The sequence below is a fragment of the Myxocyprinus asiaticus genome, chromosome 2 (genome assembly GCF_019703515.2).
Source record: "Myxocyprinus asiaticus isolate MX2 ecotype Aquarium Trade chromosome 2, UBuf_Myxa_2, whole genome shotgun sequence".
NCBI lineage: Eukaryota > Metazoa > Chordata > Actinopteri > Cypriniformes > Catostomidae > Myxocyprinus > Myxocyprinus asiaticus.
Window position 1 is genome coordinate 51,548,572 of NC_059345.1, and position 19,622 is coordinate 51,568,193.

Consider the following 19,622-nt stretch of genomic DNA (forward strand, 5'->3'; position numbering starts at 1 on the left):
AGTGGCTGCTGCAGTATTAAAGATTCCATAATAATTCACAGAGAACATAAGCTTTTACTTTGCATCAGAATGTTGAACTGTAACAGACAACTCTTTTTGATTTTCTTTCTTTCATTTTTGACAGATTAAAGCTTTCTTAAACCAGCCACCTGCAGGTCAGCAGGCCTGTTTGACTGTGTCCTGTAAAGGAGAGGGGGGCTGGAGCTCCCTAGGATACGTACAGGAGCAGAAGCTATTGGTGTACAGACTGAACCCTGAGCCAGTGCTGCCTGAGATGGAAGGTGTGACTGAGTTCACAGAATATGTCTCCGAGACAGTGGACGTTCCCTCTCCATTTGAGCTCCTGGAAGCACCAACCTCAGGAGGGTTCCTCAAGTTGTCTAAGCCATGCTGCTATATCTTTCCTGGAGGACGGGGAGACTCTGCTTTGTTTGCAGTCAATGGCTTTAATATTTTGATAGATGGTGGGTCAGACCGAAAGTCTTGCTTCTGGAAGCTGGTCAGACATTTGGATAGGATAGATTCTGTTCTCCTGACCCATATAGGAGCAGATAATTTCCCTGGCATAAATGGATTGTTACAGAGAAAAATTGCAGAGCAGGAAGAAGAGAAGACCCGTAGTTCAAATGCCTATGGAGACTGGATGAAAAATCTGATCTCACCAGAGCTTGGTGTTGTGTTCTTTAATGTTCCTGAGAAGCTAAAAATGCTTGAAACAACACTTAAAACAAAGAGGAGCATTGAGGAGGCCTCTCTCACACTGCAATACCTTCATAAACTGGGCATCAAACCCGAGCCTCTATACAGAGTTCAGAGCAACACGATTGAGCCTTTAACACTCTTTCACAAATTGGGTGTTGGCAAATTAGACATGTATATTCTAAATCCCCTCAAGGACAGTAAGGAAATGCAATTCTTCATGCAGAAGTGGGCAGGTAACAGTAAAGCAAAGACTGGTATTGTCCTGGAAAATGGCAAAGAGGGTGAGATTTCTGTACCTTACCTCACTTCAGTAACTGCTTTGGTTGTGTGGGTGCCTGCAATTCCAACTGAGAAGATTGTGAGGGTACTCTTTCCTGGAAATGCCCCACAAAACAAAATATTTGAGGGCCTGGAAAAGCTGAGGCATCTTGATTTCTTGCGATATCCAGTAGCCACTCAAAAGGACATGTCATCTGGAGCTCCACCACCACTGATAAAACAAACTAAAATAAAGCTAAGAACTGATAGCAAAGAAAGTCTTAAATCGTCACCCAAAATGTCTTCCACAACAAAAGCAAGCAAGAAAGAGGCGAATGAAGACATTGAATCAAAGAGTGACTCAGTAAAGGAAAACAAAGTTGAAAAGAAAGAGGAGAAAATAAAAGAGAGTGTTAAAGCTCCAAAACCACTAAAGCCCAAGACAGCATTACCCGATTCAGTTAAACAAGAGAAAAAGAAGCTCCAGAGAGAAAAATCTCCCAAAAAATACATCAAGGAGAAGGCTTCCAAGATGGAGGAAAAGAAAGATCAAGAGAAGAAAGACACAAAGAAAGAAAAGATAGATGTAAAGAAAGAAGACTTAGTTAAAAAAGAACCCAAAATTAAGGAGGAGAAGAAAAAGGAAAAAGAAAAAATAAAGCCAGAGTTGAGAAAAATCACTAAACCTGACTTAAGGCCCTTCACCCCTGAGGTCAGGAAGACCTTGAACAAAGCAAAGGTTCATGCTAAGCCTAAAGCAGAGAAAACTAAAGCTGCGAAAGAGCAAGAAAACAGGCCAGCTGCCAAGCAAGCTTCAATAGAGAAACAGGAGAGTGACAGGTCTTTAGTTTCCTCCCCAGAGGATCTTACCAAGGATTTTGAAGCCTTGCGACATGAAGAGGAGCTTTCCAAGACTGCAGAGAGCAAAATACTCTCAAATCTGCAGTCTTCAGTGGACACTGTTGTCTTTCACATTGTATCTCCTGATGAGGGAATAACTACAATGGATGTTGAGACCGAGTCCCCTCATGAGGAGAGGGTGCCTTTTGGAGAAACCACAAGTAAATTCCCCTCTAAAACTAATGATATATTTGAGGGTGAAGGTGCTGCTACAGAAGATTACTTAGAGGAGGAATATACCACAGAACTGAAAAGTGCTAACACGTATGACTTTATGGATAAGGTAGATGATAAAAAATGCCAAGACAAGGCAAAAGAAGAAGAGAAGGAGTTTGAAATGAAACCCAAAAAGAGTGACAGTGAAGAGGATGAGGATGTGATTGAGAAAGCAGAGCTAGAGGAAGCTGAGGATATAGTACATGAGGAGGAGCTCAAGTACAAATCAGATGAGGCTAAGAAAGAGAAACTCACAAAGGACAGGGAGACAAAACAAAGTGACGTTAAATCTGCCAAAAATCTGCCTTTGGCAGCTGCAGAGCACATTTCTTTCATCCAAGATGAGACCATTCCAGGTTTCTCTGAGACAGAGCAGACTATCTCTGATGAGGAGATTTATGAGGAGACAGAGGAAAGAATCCAACATCTCCAATATGATGTTGGCTCTGATGACATCTCAGTTCCTGATGAACCAGGGACTTTTGACACCATCCATGGCATGAAACCACCAACCATATCTGTTGCATCTGAGTTCTCATCTAAGGGATTTGCAGTAGACCAGGAGCCAGTGTTATCAGCTTATGCAACCAATATAGTAGCGGCTCCATTGGCTGAAGAAGAGCATATATCGTCAGCCACTTCCATCACTGAATATGACAAATTATCATCCTTTGCGACATCTGTTACTGAAGATCAGTCTGTAGCATCAGTGACAGCACCGCCCACTGAAGAAGCAGGAAAAAGTTCATTACTCTTGGATACTATAAATAGTATTCCATCCTCCGTACAGACAAATGCCATTCAAGGAAAGGAGTACCTTCACTCTGCTGGAACTATTTCTCCAACTTCTTCTTTAGAGGAGGACAAATGTTTTAAATCACCTCCATCAGAGGAATACCAACCAATTGGGCCAGAAATGGAAACTACTGGGAAGGCTACCACTCACACAAATTATGTTGATGAAGAGGAAGAAGAAGAGGACGAGGATCAGACACCAAATGTTGATATGTCACTTGGAAAACTCCATGAGGGTTACGCATTTGCTGACATAGCCCAAAACAGGGAAAAAGCTTCAGATATGTCTCCATCAACAGAACCACTTTCTTCTCCTGTGATGTATGCTGGCACACAAGAAAAAGATGAAATGGTACTTACTCTCTCTGAGGATGAACCTAAATTAGCACTCCCCGACAGAGGTTTGTCCTCCTCACCAAATTTGCCTTGCACCTCAGAGACAGGTCATATCTCAGAGAGTGAGGAAAGATGTCTTAGCCCAGATGACAGCACTATGAGATTTGCCTCACCCACACAATCAGGACCTACCAGTGGTAGCTACTCTCCAACTGAGGAGAGGACACAAAAGCCACTGATTATGGACAAAGAGGTAAAACAAGAAAAAGATGCTACTGCTGACAAAACGCCTGTGAAAATAATTGGTAACGAAGTGGACCCTTTCAAAAAGGGATTATCCAGCAATAAGGCTGTAATATATGACTCGAATGAAGAGGAAGAAGAGAAAGATGATTATTATGGAAAGGGAAGCTATAAAGAGTGTGTTAAAACTAAATTCAAAGAGGAGAGGGAAAGCACATTTCTTGATGAAGAATGCACCTGTGAGGCAACACCATTAAAGGAAGAGAAACACTTTGGAAAAGAAAAAGAAGCTGTGGAAGCCATGGATGCCGTGGATAAAGAAGATAAACCACAAAATGTGACCTTTTTGGGCCAAGTGCACAAATCTAAGATGCTCAGCTCAGAAGAGGAAGAAGAAAGTGAAACTGAGGATGGTACTCACTCAAGCGTTAAAGGACCCCAGGGCAAGTTAGATTTCATGTTAGCAGACCAGGGCAAAATAGATGTGTCATTCTCAGAGGTAGATGACCCAAAAGGGATCTCTAAAGACAGTGATAGAAGTGTTCACTTCAACTTGTATTCCTTCCCTGAGAATGAGAAAGGCCTCAAAGGGCAATCTGAGAGGGTGGTTAGGCAAGATACACCTTATGTTGGAAAGAGCTTTACCTACTCTGATGTATATGATAGTAAATCAAGTTCAGTGGATTCATACTCTCCCAGTCAGCCAGCTGACCACACATTTGATGATACTGATTTTGCTCTAAAGAAAACAGAGAAAGGGGGTTGCCCAGATTCTTCAACTGGCAAGATTTCTGACCTTAAACAATCACATGAAAAGGAAATGTCATCAGCTTCATATAGTGAAACACAAAATATCTATGGGGCATCACCATTTAAGGACATGTCAGAAGGACCATTCTTTGAGAAAATAAATAAAGCTGAACAGGAGACAGATGAGAAAACTTCCCGTTCTGTTCCAACAGAGAGAGACCCCTTTTCAGTTCAATTTGAAAAGCCTGATTTCAGCGGGATAGGTGAGATTGGAGCAGCACAATCAGGCCAATATGCAGATGACCGTGTCACCCCTAATTTAAGTTTCAAAAGTACCACTTCTGTGGTAGGCCAGTCTGTAGTTAGCACAAAAGAATTCCTGGCTGGAGACATGAAGATGTTTGCTGATGGAGAGGACGAAGACGATGAGGAAGATGAAGATGATGAGGAGGAGTTGGAGTATGGAGAGCATGCAAGTGATAGTGACATGGAGAAAGGTTCTAAAGATGGACCAGAGAAAGATTTCCAGAGCCCATTGAGTAGTGTCACCAGCACTGTGCCTACTCAATTTAAGGATGAAAAGAAAGAGACCATTTCACATGACCATAGATTTGGCTCTGACACTTATGGCAAACCTCTAGGTTCATCAACATTTGAATCCACTGTCAGCCATGAGGGCCCCAGAGAATCAACTGCGAATGTTAATGCCTCATCTTTACCTACTGAAAGTCACATTATGGGCACTTCTGGATTTGAACATTCTTCCAGTGAGGAGAAAGATGAGTTTGTGGGAAAGGATGATAAAGATGTTCTGTCATATCTACCAGTGTCAAGGTCTGTTGATCACAATGATAGCAAAGATCTTGAGTCTGACAAGCAAAAGACACCAGAGGCATTGGAGAAAAAAACAGGAGACTCAGTTACATTGGGTTTCAGTTACACAACATCAGCCACAGCATATTCCTCTTCCTCTTCTTACAGTCATTCCTCTTCAGCCTCTGCATCTCTGTCCACTAGCCGCCAGTTTGGAGATGAGGTCGAGACTCCAGCCAGCACTGGATTTGAGTACTCATCTTTTAAAGATGAACATTCACCAGTAATGGATTCACCCTTCTCCAGTTCTGGTGGGCAGGTAAAGGACGAATATTTAGAAGTGTCAGAGAAGTTTACACCTGCAACAACAACAGCTGAATCAACCTCAAGCCTTGCGAGATTCTCACCATTATCACCCTTTGAAGAGATCAAACCTTTCCCACCACACACTGGTGTATGTATAGATGATAAGAAAGATCCTGCAAGCACTGCAAAAAATATGTCAGAGCAAGGACCCCAGAGTCAATGCTTTTACAAGCCAGAGTGTGAAGATGACTCAAGATTACCAGCTGAACTTGGTGCAGCTGGATCGTATTCCTCTCTCCCAGAGTCCACACAGAAGGACTCTATGCCTGAAGGTCTGTATGGTGCTTCATCAACACTTCAGTATGAGTGCCCTGAAAAACAGTTCTACGAAGACACTGAGAGTAGTGAAGAAGAGGATGATTATATGTATGAAACTGAACATGATAAACTACAGTACCAAAGATCTACAGCCCAAACGGACAAGAAAGATGCCACCTATTCTTTGGACGAGAAACTAACAATGGACAAACCTTCTGGTATCGGAAGCACTATTCCAAATGTGCTTACTTCATATACTTCCTCTTTCCCTGAGCCCACAAAACCAGACACAGCAAATGGGCCTGCAGAAATCAGTGTGAGTGCACCAGAGACTTTTGGTGGAACCAGCAAGGTGGGGACAAACTTACCAAACATAGAGAGAAAAGGCCAAGAATTTGACACAAAAACAATTAGGAGCCCAAGTGAATGGGAGATGCCACAGAAACATGACATCTACGCAGGGGCCTCTCCACCTCATTATCGACATGAGGATGAGTATGAAGAAGAAGAAGAAGATGAAGAGACAGAGCTAAAGCACCCAGCCCGTCCTGTTTCCCTCTCATCCACAGACCAACCATTCCACTCCTCTTATTACACAAACAACCCAAGCAAACGGGGTGAAAACTCAGACCATCATTCAGATGTTGGTTTCCGTCCACATTCCCCAGGTTATTCGTCCTGTGAGTACAAGCAGAGGAGGGGAGACACATCTCCATCCTTCATCAACCCAAGCTTATGTCACCTTTCAAGTGATGAGGAGAACGAGGAACAGACAAGACATGCATCTGATCAACAGCAGCCTTCTGGCAAGACGAGATCCCACAAACAGCCTCACCACCATTTTCACAGTCAACATGGCGAGGACAGCGAATCACAGCCCTTCTCTGGAGCCATGGCTGCTGGGATTAGTGCCAGCAGGGAGGACACACCTCCAACCTCAGTCAGTGAACAGTTACATTCCCAGTCAGATTCTGATGTTCCACCGATCACAGCAGAAGGAAACATTGACTCAGATGAGGATTCAGATTACCTGCCTGTTGATAAATCATCTGGAGCTTTTGGGGGAAAACATTACTCTAGGTCACCTGAAAAAAATCATGATCCCTTCCCCTCACCAATGATGGACCCTGCCCCTTATCCCCCTCACCCTGATGTGTGTATGGTAGATCCGGAGGCACTATCAAGCCTAACAGACAAACCGCTTAAGAAAGATACCAAAGCAAAGGGTTTACGTAAATCAAGCAAGACAAAGTCCTCATCTCCAGCTAGAAAGCCTAATGCCAGACGGAAGAAGTCCCCATCCAAGGACTCCTCCACACACACCACCTCTCTTAAGAAGAAGGACATAGAGGATGATCTGTCAAGGTCAAGCCACAACACTGGCAAAGGCCTCATCAATAGTTTCAAGAACAGCACAGGTATGAACATAAACATTTGAAAATGCCAATCCAAATACAATAGTCATGTGTTTTCCAACATCACATTCACATTCAAGTTTTTTTGTTCATTTTAATTATTTCTAACAGGTTCAAATTCTGCGAAATTCAGCACAGCTGTCCCCTTTGGTCTTCCTATCTATGTGGATCTGGCCTACATTCCCAATCACTGCAGTGCTAAAAATGTGGACCAGGAATTCTTTAAACGTGTTCGTTCTGCATATTATGTAGTGAGTGGAAACGACTCCAGCAATGGAGAGCCGAGCCGGAGTGTACTAGATGCCTTGCTAGAGGGAAAGGCACAGTGGGGATCCAATTTACAGGTACAGTATTGTTTAACTGTTCTCTCTGTGGTAGACATCAATAGTGAAATTTTGTAATTTACTGATAAATTTTCTGGATATTTTAATGGATGTACTATATGTATATAAACATTATGATTTTTTTTTTTGCATTGTTTATTCAACAAAGAATTAAAAATGGTTAGTAACTTTTTTGATATTAAAATTTCAGTTTAATATGCTGAGACAACTATAAGTTTGTAAGCCTTTTGTAAGCCTTTTCCTCTAAAATTATAAACACTATGTCTCTGTGGTGCTATAAAATATTGCTGTTTGGTTGAGTGGCTCGACTGTCCGACTCAACCAATGGCTTGAGCTTGGGGCGGGACTGTCTGTTAATTTGATCAATGGTGGATGAGGGAATTCAGGAATGCTGTTTGAAAACAAAGTTTATAATTGCAATTACGTTTGGTGGTGCTAGTGGCACAGAAATTACACATTTCAGCTTTAAAAGTTAGTTGCTATAATATAAAATAAATGTCTTAAACTGTCTGTTTAGGTGACATTGATACCTACTCATGACACAGAAGTTACCCGAGATTGGTATCAACAGACCCATGAGAAACAACAGGAGCTGAACATCATGGTCCTGGCCAGCAGCAGCACAGTAGTAATGCAAGACGAGTCGTTCCCAGCCTGCAAAATAGAGTTCTAAATCCAACATGGCTCCCAGGTTCACATCTTTACTCTCAAATGGTCCATTATAGCCTTAATTGTGGTTTACTCAGTGTACAGTTCTTAACTCTTTGATATCAACACCCCATGTTTAAAGACAATATTTGTTCATAGTCCAAAAACCCCAATTAAAAGGTACAAACTCTGATGATTATATAATGGTAATAAAACTTGGAGTGCAGGAGGTCAGTAGGAAGATGTGCCTTTCACTGTGTACCTTTCAGGGTTGTTTTTCCTTTTAAGATGTAGAACACACACACACACACACACACACAGTAGTCTAGAGTTCTTAACTCTTATGTATTAGTTCTTGTATAGGGTCTGTTTTTTTTTTTTTTTAAATAATTAGCACAGTCATTCCCTGTTATTTAAAGGGATTGTTTGCCCAAAAATGAAAATTACATCATTATTTACTCATCCATCTCTTGTATCAAATCCAGATGACTTTCTTGCTTTCATGGAACACAGAAATAAATCTTAGGCAGAATGTTAGCTTCAGTCACTATTCACTTTTACAGCATCTTTCATCTATACAATGATAGTGAGTTGTGACAGAGGCTAACATTCTGCCTAACATCATCTTTTGTGTTCTAAGAAAGAAACAAATGAACATCAGTGAATGATGACCGAATTTTTATTCTGGGGGGAACTATCCCTTAAACTAAAGCACAAGCAAAGCTCTTTACTTTTCTTTTGAACAAAAGCACCAAATACTAGGAGCAAGCACCCCAAATATTGCAACTTAACTGGATGAGATTCTCCAGCTTTCAATGTTAATTTTCTGCTTTTTAGTTTATGCATTGTTCTCGTCTCAGTGACACTGTTGCTCTGACAAAGATGCATCCTGCACAACACACACATGCACACACATACACACTGTGTGTATTATAATCATCATTAATATTATGAATCAAGTTACCTCACATTCAAATGCCTACTGTTCAAATGACAGTGGAGGTTATATACCTCAGCAGAGATCTTAACAAACACCTGGGTGCCATAATTTCAGTATTCCTGCAGGTGCACTTTGTGCCTGGGGCCAGAAATAGAAATTTAGTAAATAAAGATGATGAACAGGTAAACAATAATAAAAAATGAACATACTGTATGTATGCTGATGATGGAGAGTTGTGTTACGGCTGGTATTTTTCACAAAATTTGCTTTACATTCCTGCACTCAGAGATTAATGCTATGAATTTCATAATAGAATTTGTATAATAGGAAAACAAAAACATCAACAATAACATTAATTATTATATAATATACTACTAATTACAAATTTGGGACCAAAAGTACAAAAAATAAGAATCATTCTGAGAGGTTTAGATGTTGGTGATTTAGTCCACCTGATCTCACAAGAATTCGTCACAAAAGTACAAGGTGGTGCAGGTGGAGTTTATTCATACAAAATAGTTTGAGTTATACATCCACCAATGAGAGAGGCTTCCCTCGTGTCCTTGTGGTTTCCAATGTGTCCATGATATTAATGTTAAAGGAATAGTTCACCCAAAAATGAAAAATCTCCCATGATTTACTTACCTTTAAGCCATCCCAGATGTGTATGTCTTTCCTTCTTCAGCAGAACCGAAATTAAGATTTTTATAAGCACATTTCAGCTCTGTTTGTAGATACAATGCAAGTAAACAGGTGCCATTGGGCCGCTGGCAATGTGACGGTCCAAAAGGCATATTTAGGCAGCATAAAAGTAATCCACATGACTCCAGTCGATCAATTAATGTCTTCTGAAGCAAACATAGGTTGGTGTAAAAAAACAAGTCAATAATTAAAATCGTTGCTTCCGGCCAGATCTGAATTGCTGTTTGAAACGACCTAACTCTCGCGTGACGTTCATTCCTCTGTTGTATATAAAGCGCACGCCATTGTGCTTACGTCACTCGACAGCTCCATGATGGGTTGACTGCTGGCAGGAAGTGATTTTTTAAAGTTATTAAAGTTTTAATTATCAATTAATTTTTCACACAAACCTATCGATTTGCTTCAGAATGACATTCATCAATCGACTAGAGTCGTATGGAGTACTTTTATGCTGCTTAAATATGCCTTTTGGACCATCAAAAAGCCAGCAGCCTGATGGCACCTGTTTACTTGCATTGTATGTACAAAAACAGCTGAAATGTGCTCATAAAAATCTTCACTTCGGTTATGCTGAAGAGGGAAAGTCATACACATCTGGGATGGCTTAAAGATAAATATATCATGAGAGAATCTTCATTTTTGGGTGAACTAACCCTTTATAAGTCCTGATGTGTAATATGGAAGAAAGCAAAATTTCGGGGTTCTGAACGCGTGTATGTGAAGCGTGTGTGATTGGTTGATGTGTAAGTCGTATGTTTTCAGACGAATTCTTATGAGACTATGCTGGTTAGTCAGCACTTGCTAAATAACTATGGAGAGGTACTGGAATCAAATCTTATTTTTGTCATGATGTATAAAGTGTATGTTGAAAGAATTAATGTTTTATTACTGATTTTATCACATTATATTTTGAAGAGCTTCAAAATTACAAAATGACTTGGAGTTCATTTGCACCTTGTAATGATTTAGCCTTGGTTCAAATGATAAAACAATGTATATATGACGAAACATGAATTACTGTAAGGGCATGGAGAAAGAGGATGACTGAGAATAATGGAAGCCAAAGTTGCCAGCAATAGAGATGCATGGTAATCAGTCAATATCTGACTTTCTAAAAATCTTTTCCATGTTTAAAGTGTGCACATGTGTTAGAAAGAGTTCAGATGTGAGCTATGAATAATGCACATAAAATGTCAAGAAACTGATCTTTTAGTATGTTTTTAGGAATATTAAAGCACATTTTACCTCTACGTGTCTCTATTCCATTGGTCAGAATTATCAATGATGAATAGGAAAACAAATGTTGTGCTGATATGCACGTGCATTTTTAGTAGTGTCAATGTATAAGGGTTCAATTTAACTGATTAAGTAAAATAAATGATAGTGTTGGTTTAAGTGTTTATATATGCAGTATATTGGGAGGGACGATGAACATGTATCCTTGACTGATTAATAGGAAACTCTGTGTATGCACTGCATGTACATTACTATAAGAAAAACTAAAGGCTGAACGTGCTTTTTAGGTGCTTGGCTCAAAATTAAGATTGTAGTAATTATACATTTTTTGTTTTTGTTTTTTTTTCTCTATTGGAGTCAATTTTAAAATTTGGTCACAAGGTGAAACAACATGTAATGTTTTAATTTCTGTTACAATTCTGATTGATTTTAATAGTCTTGTTTTTTGGTGTTTTAAAGTCGACAGGTTCAATGAATGTCTTTTGAGGAAAATGCACAGTTTTGATAACAGAATTTATATCATTACAAGAGTACAGAATATGGAAAATGGTTCTGCATAGTCCTTTATACTTCTCTGTGGAAAAATGTATGAGGATTAACAGCTAATGCTCGCCTCTAATGTTTTTAAGGTGCTGTAACTTTTGAGATACTGGTTATTTGGCTGTGCTGCAGAGATGTTCTGCCTGACATGGTGAAACCCAGATGTGACTACGCAGTACCACAGAGACAAACAAACAAACAAACAAACATGTGCCAGACTGCAGACTGCCAGATCAAGTGACTAGATCACTGATCACATTTTCTATTCAAGATTTGTAAGTGTCTGTGTGATTATCTTTTCTTTTCTTTTTGAAGACTAAATGTTTACGAACAATATGAAAAATGATCATGATGTGCTGTGCAAAACATCCCTTAGCTGCCATCTTGATAGCATCAAATCTTCAAAATACTGTATAGCATTCCATTGAGCCTAGCTATTTATTGCATGTTACCTTAAGTTTGAACATATATTATGTAATAGTTCATAGTTATATTAAATCAAGTACAATTTTAAAGATAAATATTTAAATGCTTATCATCTCAATTGTAATAAAAGGCACATATAACCAGGCCGCGCTATCATTTCCAGTGTGCAGTGTTGTTAAAAAAAGATGTGTACTTTGATTTTTTTTCTTTCTTTTTTTTTTTATGTGCAATACTTTGTATCCTCTTTAAGCTCTCTAAATGAGTGCCTACAAATATGTTGTAGAATGGTAAACCTGATAATCTCTAATAAAATATGTTAATGTGAAATATAAACTTATTCTTAATTTTCTTTTGGGTCAGTGGTCCAGGAATTAGGGATTACTGTCCAAAAACAAAAACAACAACAACAACAACAAAAATGTGAGTATAAAACTAGATTTTGGAATTGTTTAGAGAACTGTCCACATGCTTGGCTAGATAAGATTATTTCTCATAACCGTTGCAATTTGCAACAGAGCTGTTCAGTCGTGACGTCAATTTGTAGGCGAACCCGATCTCATGAAAAGTCGTACATCATTTACCAGTTGGCTATTTCGTATGGTCTCGCACGATGTTGTTGACATAAACACGTAGGGCTTCATCACGTGCAAATTCCCGGATGTCTTATGCGGAAGTAAGTGTGAGTTCTTATTAATATTATGTTCTTACCCAAAACACTTATCTAAACTTAACTGATCAGTAGAGTGTGTAAACATGATAGGAAGCTGTTGTGTGTGACAGAAGCAAGTAATTGTCACGTATTAGATGGAAATGATGTCCATCGACCTCATTGGCTGTAGTGAAAGTCATAGGAATTCAAACGAGTGCAGCTGCATGATATCATACGAATTAGCCAAAGTTAGAAAAGTCGTACGAATCCTGACGATTTTGCCATGAGAGTGTGTTGGTGAACCTGGGAAATCTAATTCGCCATGGATTCCCACTGGATTTTCCTATGGGTTTTTATAATGGGGTTTTTGAATTTATGAGTTAAATAAGGCCTGAGGTAAACATAACTTGACGATACGTGGACGTTTTGTCCTACAACATAAATTACACACCTTAATACCAAAAACATGAATTTTGAACATGAATGCTGCTGGGGTTTTTTTTGTGTTTTTTTTTAAAGCATGTAATTCAATACAGCTTCAAACTTCACATTTGAAGTATGAATGTGGGTTATTTATATTGTAGAAAAAAAGTCCACGTATCGTCAAGCAATGTTCACCACAGACCTTATTTTGCTCATAAAATAAAAAAACCCGTAGGAAAATCCAGAGGGAACCCATGGCGAATTCTCTTCCAGGATTTTGGACTACAAGCTGAACAGGTCTACAGCGGTAAAGGCCTAGAACATAGAAGGTCTCCAGACTGAGATAAAATGTCATGACACTGATTATGGTCCATAAAGTATGAAAAAGTGCTTAAATTCAGTAAATATTTGATTTTGACAAAAGATTCAATGAGACTTTTTTACGCTAGACAGCTCATCCTGCAGGAACTGTGCCCAGCACAAAATAATATCACAAAAGTATGAAAAACTTAGCATTTAAATAGTTTCAGAATAATTCACAGAAGGGGTAAAATGTTACTGAAAACAGATTATTTAAAAAAAATAAATATATTTAATAATATATTAAATATATGAGAATAGTGGTGCAGTGTATTGCAGTGCTGTTGCAGGTGGCAGCCACTCCAAAGTAAAGCAAGCTAATTCACATGACCATGACATCGCTGTCTGGGTCACATGCCTATTATCTGTTAGTACCCATCTTTTCTTTCCTCCCTGTCTGTGTTTGAGAGAAAAGGAATGGAAATGAGCAATACCCTTGTGTTAGAAGGCAGTGCTTGGCACAGCAGCAAATTACAATATGCTAACAATGCCCCACTGTTCAACGATCCTACTCAAAGGATAATAAATACATTTCGGATAAAGGTTGCTGGTGGGACTGGATTACAAATGTATTGCTTGGCGTTACACACTGTGACAGTTGTTTGCTCAGTCTTGTAGACTGTATTGTTTTATTGAGTTGTGGTTAATAGAATGAAAACACTCCAGGTGATGAATGATAAGAACCCTGTTGTCATGCCAACCATTCACAAGTCAGAAACAGAAAATGAGGATGAATAACAGTAAAAGCTAATAATGCGTATGAAGGTTTACGCATTAAAAGATCAGTAAACAGGTATTAAAGGGATAGTTCTCTCATTATTTACTCACCCTCATGCCATCCCAGATGTGTATGACTTTCTTTTCAAATTACGATTTTTATAAGAATATCTCAGCTCTGTAGGTTTTTACAATGCAAGTGAATGGTGACCTGACCTTTGAATCTCCAAAAAAGATATAAAGTCAGCATAAAAGTAATGCATAAGACTCCAATAAATTAATGTCTTCTGAAGCGATCCAGTTGGTTTTGGGTGAGAACAGACCAAAATGTAACTCCTTTTTCATTGTACATCTTGCTATTGCAGTCTCTAGGCAAGATCATGATTTCAAGCTCAATTATGCTTCCTCGTGCTTGACACATGCACAGAACGCTATATGGCGCTATAGGAAGTGCAATCAAGCTTGAAATCATGATCGTGTTTAGAGACTGCAATGGCAAGATGTACAGTGACCACGTTTACATGCACTTAAGAAAACAGTTTATTCCAGGGTTTTTGCAGAAAGAGGCGTTCTGAAATGTCATGTAAATGAGAACGCCGATTTTCTTACATCGTTTAAGGGATTAAGAGAAAGTGGTTTAACACACGTAGGTTTTTCCAGGAATGCAGCTAAAGGCCGAAACATACTCTACGCAAATATGTGAATGCAGACGCATCTTGCAACACAAGCTCGATTTCAAACGGCGTTGCGTTCTAAATAAGTGCCAGATCTCAATTCATAACGCAACTACGCGTTGCATTCTCAACCTTTGCCACAAGGGGCGCTAGAGAAAGATTAGTGTGAACCGTCTGCTTCTATGGTGTTTTCTCTTTCAACTCAACTATGGTCATGGTGGAGCAACAATTTGAAAAGAATACTGCTGAACACTTAAGTTAAAGTCAGTATATTTATAGCCACTTACCTGAATAATAAAACATCCAGTTTAATGGCACAGACATTTGAAGGCAACTCTATTGCCCCCTTGAGTACTGAGGTTTGTTCCCGCCACGGTAACACAAGAACGCACGTTAAGCATGTTCAACCAGACCGCGCGTTGGCTATGTGGTGGTCAAGCATTCGCACGTGTTCACGTCCTTGGCCTTTGATGTGGTCATGTAAACACATAAGCAGCATTCTGATGTGTGTTTGAATGGTGCGCATGTGCATCGAACAAACCAAATAAAAAAACGCCATAGGATGGAGCCAAACAAGTCAACACAGCGGAAAAAAAATCATTAAACATTTCAGTGGGAAAAGCACATACACTATAAACTCTACCCATTTATACAATGTAAAATAGCGACAGTCCCTCATGTTCGCGTATATTGGCTCCTACACTGGGGGAATCCTGGAGTTTTACGTAAGAGGTAAACCTCACTATTGCAGCACAATTCCCCTGCAGGTTGCAATAGAAAGTTAAGGAAACAAAAACAGCAACAACTCGGGAATATCTGGAAATAAAGCGGAGCAACGGAGAATAAAACAGCAAAGTCTTCCTCGTATGCCATGTTCTTTAGCGTTGCGGGTAAATTATGTTGCTGTGGGGAAAGCGGCTTACTGACTGAGCTGCATGTATATGGAAGTGAAGAGTACACCGCTTATACAGTGCATGTAAACTGGAACACTGCTTTCCCACAATAAGCTGCTCTCTGGCATCCATGTAAACGTAGTCAGTGAAAAAGGAGTTATATTTTGGTCTATTCTCACCCAAAACCAACTGGATCGCTTTAGAAGACATTTGTTCAACCACTGGAGTCATATGAATTATGTTTATGCTGACTTTATCTCCTTTTTGGAGCTTCAAACGCCTGATCACCATTCACTTGCATTGTAAGGACCTACAGAGCTGAGATATTCTTCTAAAAATCTTTGTTTATGTTCAGCAGAAGAAAGAAAGTCATGCACATCTGGGATGGCATGAGGGTGAGTAAATGATGAGAGAATTTTCATTTTTGGGTGAACTATCCCTTTAAAATATGGAAATGCTAGGCAGGAAAATTCTCTTGACCATCATTTACTGTGGTTTAGGAAACATCAGGTCTTGTACAAGTGAATGTCTAGAGGAGAATGATAAATGGTAATTGAGGGACTGTCCACTTGTATAAAACAGGAAAATCAGGTATCATCCTTGATTTGCTATAGAATTGGTGCAATGGTGCACAGAATTGGTATAAACAGCTTGCACACATGAAATGCTGAAATACAAAAGAATGCTCAAAAACAATGTTTACAACTTTGTGTTTTCTGTGGACAAAGTCATTTTTATTTCAAACACTGTAAATTAAAGTGCCATTTAATACTACTGAGCAGACTGCATACAGAGCACCAAACAGTACAACAACTTGGAGTTGAGAATCTATCAGAGGCAAATGCTTTAAAATGTCAGTTATCACAAATCATTCAGTTCTCAGTCAATTCAATAATTTAGTGGAATAATTCACAGAAGGTGGAAATTAAGTGCTCATCTCTAGATTCTAGAGGTTTTACATTTGAAATTCAGGACAAAATGACAAGAAGCTGGTCTTAGATCAGTGAGAGTCCAGTAAACAGCCATGTCCACAATCCAAGGTTTACCTAAAGGTCAAAAATTATTTTGGATTTATCCTGGACAAAAAAAGATGTATGCTTATGAAAAACAGCATATTTCTCTGACCAATATTGATATTTAATAACATTGTTTCTCTTTTTTACTGCACATTGAAATTGACAGAAAGAGAACTAAATCTTTTCATGTCATGTTAATCTCTGTACTCTCTTCATCTGATCAAACAGGGAGGATCACAGTACAAAATTAGTACTTCACAGAGGTGAACACTACAAATCAGGAGAGCAATGTACTTGAAATGAACTTAATGATAACATAAGGACTATTATAAACTGATAGGACTGTAGGTTTTACAAATATAAAAACAAAAAAATGTTAAAAAAAAAAAAAAAAAAAAAAGAGACTATTCATTTGCTGCCTCATTGTTAAACGTAAGCTGCTTATTAGTAAATAAATATCTATACTACATACGTATATATATATATATATATATATATATATATACATATGTATGTATTTTATAATGATTTAATAAATTATGACAGTGGTATAGCAGGCTTTGGCAAATAGTAATAAAACTGTTAGCATTTATTTAATATACCTTTAGCTGTATCAGTTAATTATTCAAGTTTAGCTTGCCAATTGCGGTCAAAGTACTTCACCAAACATAAACTTGTATCAAACAAGAAGTCCCTTATAAAAATATCTTTCAGACCAGCCAATGAATAAAAATGGTCTTCTGGAGAAAGTGAGAAGTAAGATTAAGTAATATGTTTACATAAAAACATTGGATTTTCAGTGCATCGAACAGCTTATGTTTAATCACTGGCCACTTCACTATTGCCTACAATTATGTCAGCAAATGTCCCAATTGTGGACTGGACTGAGGCTTAACGAAGGTCTCTGAGGCACTACAGCGAGAGCATGGTTGAACACCAGGACGCATGGTTGACTGCAGTGCTGCATGTATGAGGAAGCTGACCCGTCCCATTTCCTTCAAGGCTCAGGCACATGTGGAGCTCCCACCTCCAGTGGAATCCCAGAGTGGGGCAGGTTCCCTGGGCTCCCCATCCACACCTCAACCGTTTCGTGGGTATCGAAGAACTCTTCTGGCTCTTCAGGGGTGAGGGGAGTCTGGGCGCTGGATCCGGCCTCTGAGCTGCTCTCTCGGAGCTCAAGGAGCACAGGCAGGGAGCCGGGCAGCCCACAGAAGGACTCCCTTGGCGGACTGTCGGCCAAGCGTGAGCAGGAAGGCCTGGGCTCAGCAAGGGTCAGACTTAATGCTTCATGGGCCTCATCAGAACAGGGGCTATCTGTCAGACACTGGTCTACAGAATCTGTGCTGTCCACTGGTATTTCACTGGATCTCTCCTGAATGGGAGATGGTATTGAAGGATGTGTGTCCTCAGAGGAGAAGCTGGTTTCAGTGTTGCCGAGTACAGAGGTGGAGGAAGCAGCTTGGCTGGCGTTGTGTGGAGCTAGATGGATCTCCTCGCTGCTCTGGGGGGTGAGGGTGATCTTCTCACTAAAGCTGAAGCGTGGGGAGGTGTCAGCCGTGGTGGGAGACGAGGGACCGGCGCTCGACACAGTACTGGAGGGACCACTGCTGTCTGCATGGAGAAACACATCCACACACATTCGTTTTTCTATCATAGTGCAGACCTTTCTTTAACTTGTATTGATTTTATACTGAGCTAATTATATTTTCTTTCCCATGAGACATGGAAATCATAAGGAATTTAATGATTACGGTTAAGATTTCTCTTAACTTTTAGTACTTTAGAGGAAGAAATATTTGGAAATAACAAATGCAATTCTTATTGGATTACTGCCCTCAACAGCTTTTTGCCAAGTGATGAGAATTTCATATTTTAACAGAACTGATTTTTGCAAAAGGTGTGTGACTTTTGAATTAAGACAATTATTAATACATTTTTATATATCATTTTTGTTTTTTATAAAATACCACTAATTACAGCAAAACTCATAATGTGTATCTTTACCTACACAATGTCAAATCAACAACCAACCCTAATTATTCTGATTTAAAGCTGATGTATGTAATTTCTGCGAAACTAGCGGCACCGAATGGAATTGCAAATATAAACATTGTTTTCAAAACAGCTTTTTGAACTCTGCCTGCCATTGGCCAAACAAAGAGATAATCCCACCCCCAACTCACGCCATTGGTTGAGTAATGTTGATGAGGTGGGTCTAAACGGGTCGCTCAAAAGAAACAGAAATTTTTATAGTGCCACACAGACACAGTGTTTACAGTTTTCAAGAAAATTAACCTATGAATGGCTTATAGTTGTCTCTGCATATTAAGCTGGGATAGGAGAAAGTATTATAAGTCTCATAAGCCTTACACTTAACACAATGATAGTTCTTGGCTCATTTCGATTCAGAACTGGCTGATAAGAGTCATTTGTTCAGGAATTGGCTACGCTGGTTGTGCTGCTGATTTAATAGCGGTGTTGCATTGACCCTGAATGGTAGCTCAGGAAACACTGTATTTTAGCACGGAGTCCCATCCACTTTGGTGGAAGAATGCACATTAAAGAACAATTAATGCAACCAAAAGTCATGAAAATCATTCAGTTCTGACATTTTATTTATACATTTTTTGAATGGAACCGGTTCTGAATAAGAATGGCAACCCTAATCCTCAATAAAACTCTGAAAATGTAAAGGTTCCTATAAGATTTTATTAGTATGTTTATTAAGACACTGTTGGCTGGTCCCCATAATCTGTGATATCGGGCTCTATTTTCATGAGTGTGCAGTGCAATATCTTATCCAATTTTCGTGCCAGCCGTGTTTGCACTATCTGTGGGTGTATGTGCGCAAACTGTGGGTGTATTGTATTTTAGTGAAGTGGCACAAAGCGCAATTTGCTATTTTCCTGAGAAATAGATAATTGGGCTAAAACACAAACCATGTCTGTTTTCAGTGCAAAGTCTAAACTTGGTTCCTGCATTTGCAGTTTATGGAGAATCCA

General features: G+C 39.3%; 2 protein-coding genes across 11 annotated transcripts in view; one reads left to right on the top strand and one right to left on the bottom strand.

Annotated features, from left to right (window-relative positions):
• LOC127414455 (microtubule-associated protein 1A-like) overlaps positions 1 to 12,214 on the top strand; it is a 43,915-nt gene extending 31,701 nt beyond the window's left edge. For both annotated transcript variants that reach the window (XM_051652483.1, XM_051652493.1), the window contains 4 exons: positions 125 to 7,055; positions 7,164 to 7,396; positions 7,914 to 8,087; positions 11,552 to 12,214. In XM_051652483.1, coding sequence (XP_051508443.1) covers positions 125 to 7,055; positions 7,164 to 7,396; positions 7,914 to 8,069 — 7,320 coding nt within the window. In that variant the 3' untranslated portion in view covers positions 8,070 to 8,087; positions 11,552 to 12,214. The remainder of the gene's footprint in view (positions 1 to 124; positions 7,056 to 7,163; positions 7,397 to 7,913; positions 8,088 to 11,551) is intronic.
• A 4,106-nt stretch (positions 12,215 to 16,320) lies between these two features.
• LOC127414473 (inositol hexakisphosphate and diphosphoinositol-pentakisphosphate kinase 2-like) overlaps positions 16,321 to 19,622 on the bottom strand; it is a 53,781-nt gene continuing 50,479 nt past the window's right edge. For all 9 annotated transcript variants that reach the window (XM_051652584.1, XM_051652543.1, XM_051652569.1 and 6 more), the window contains one exon: positions 16,321 to 18,231. In XM_051652584.1, coding sequence (XP_051508544.1) covers positions 17,618 to 18,231 — 614 coding nt within the window. In that variant the 3' untranslated portion in view covers positions 16,321 to 17,617. The remainder of the gene's footprint in view (positions 18,232 to 19,622) is intronic.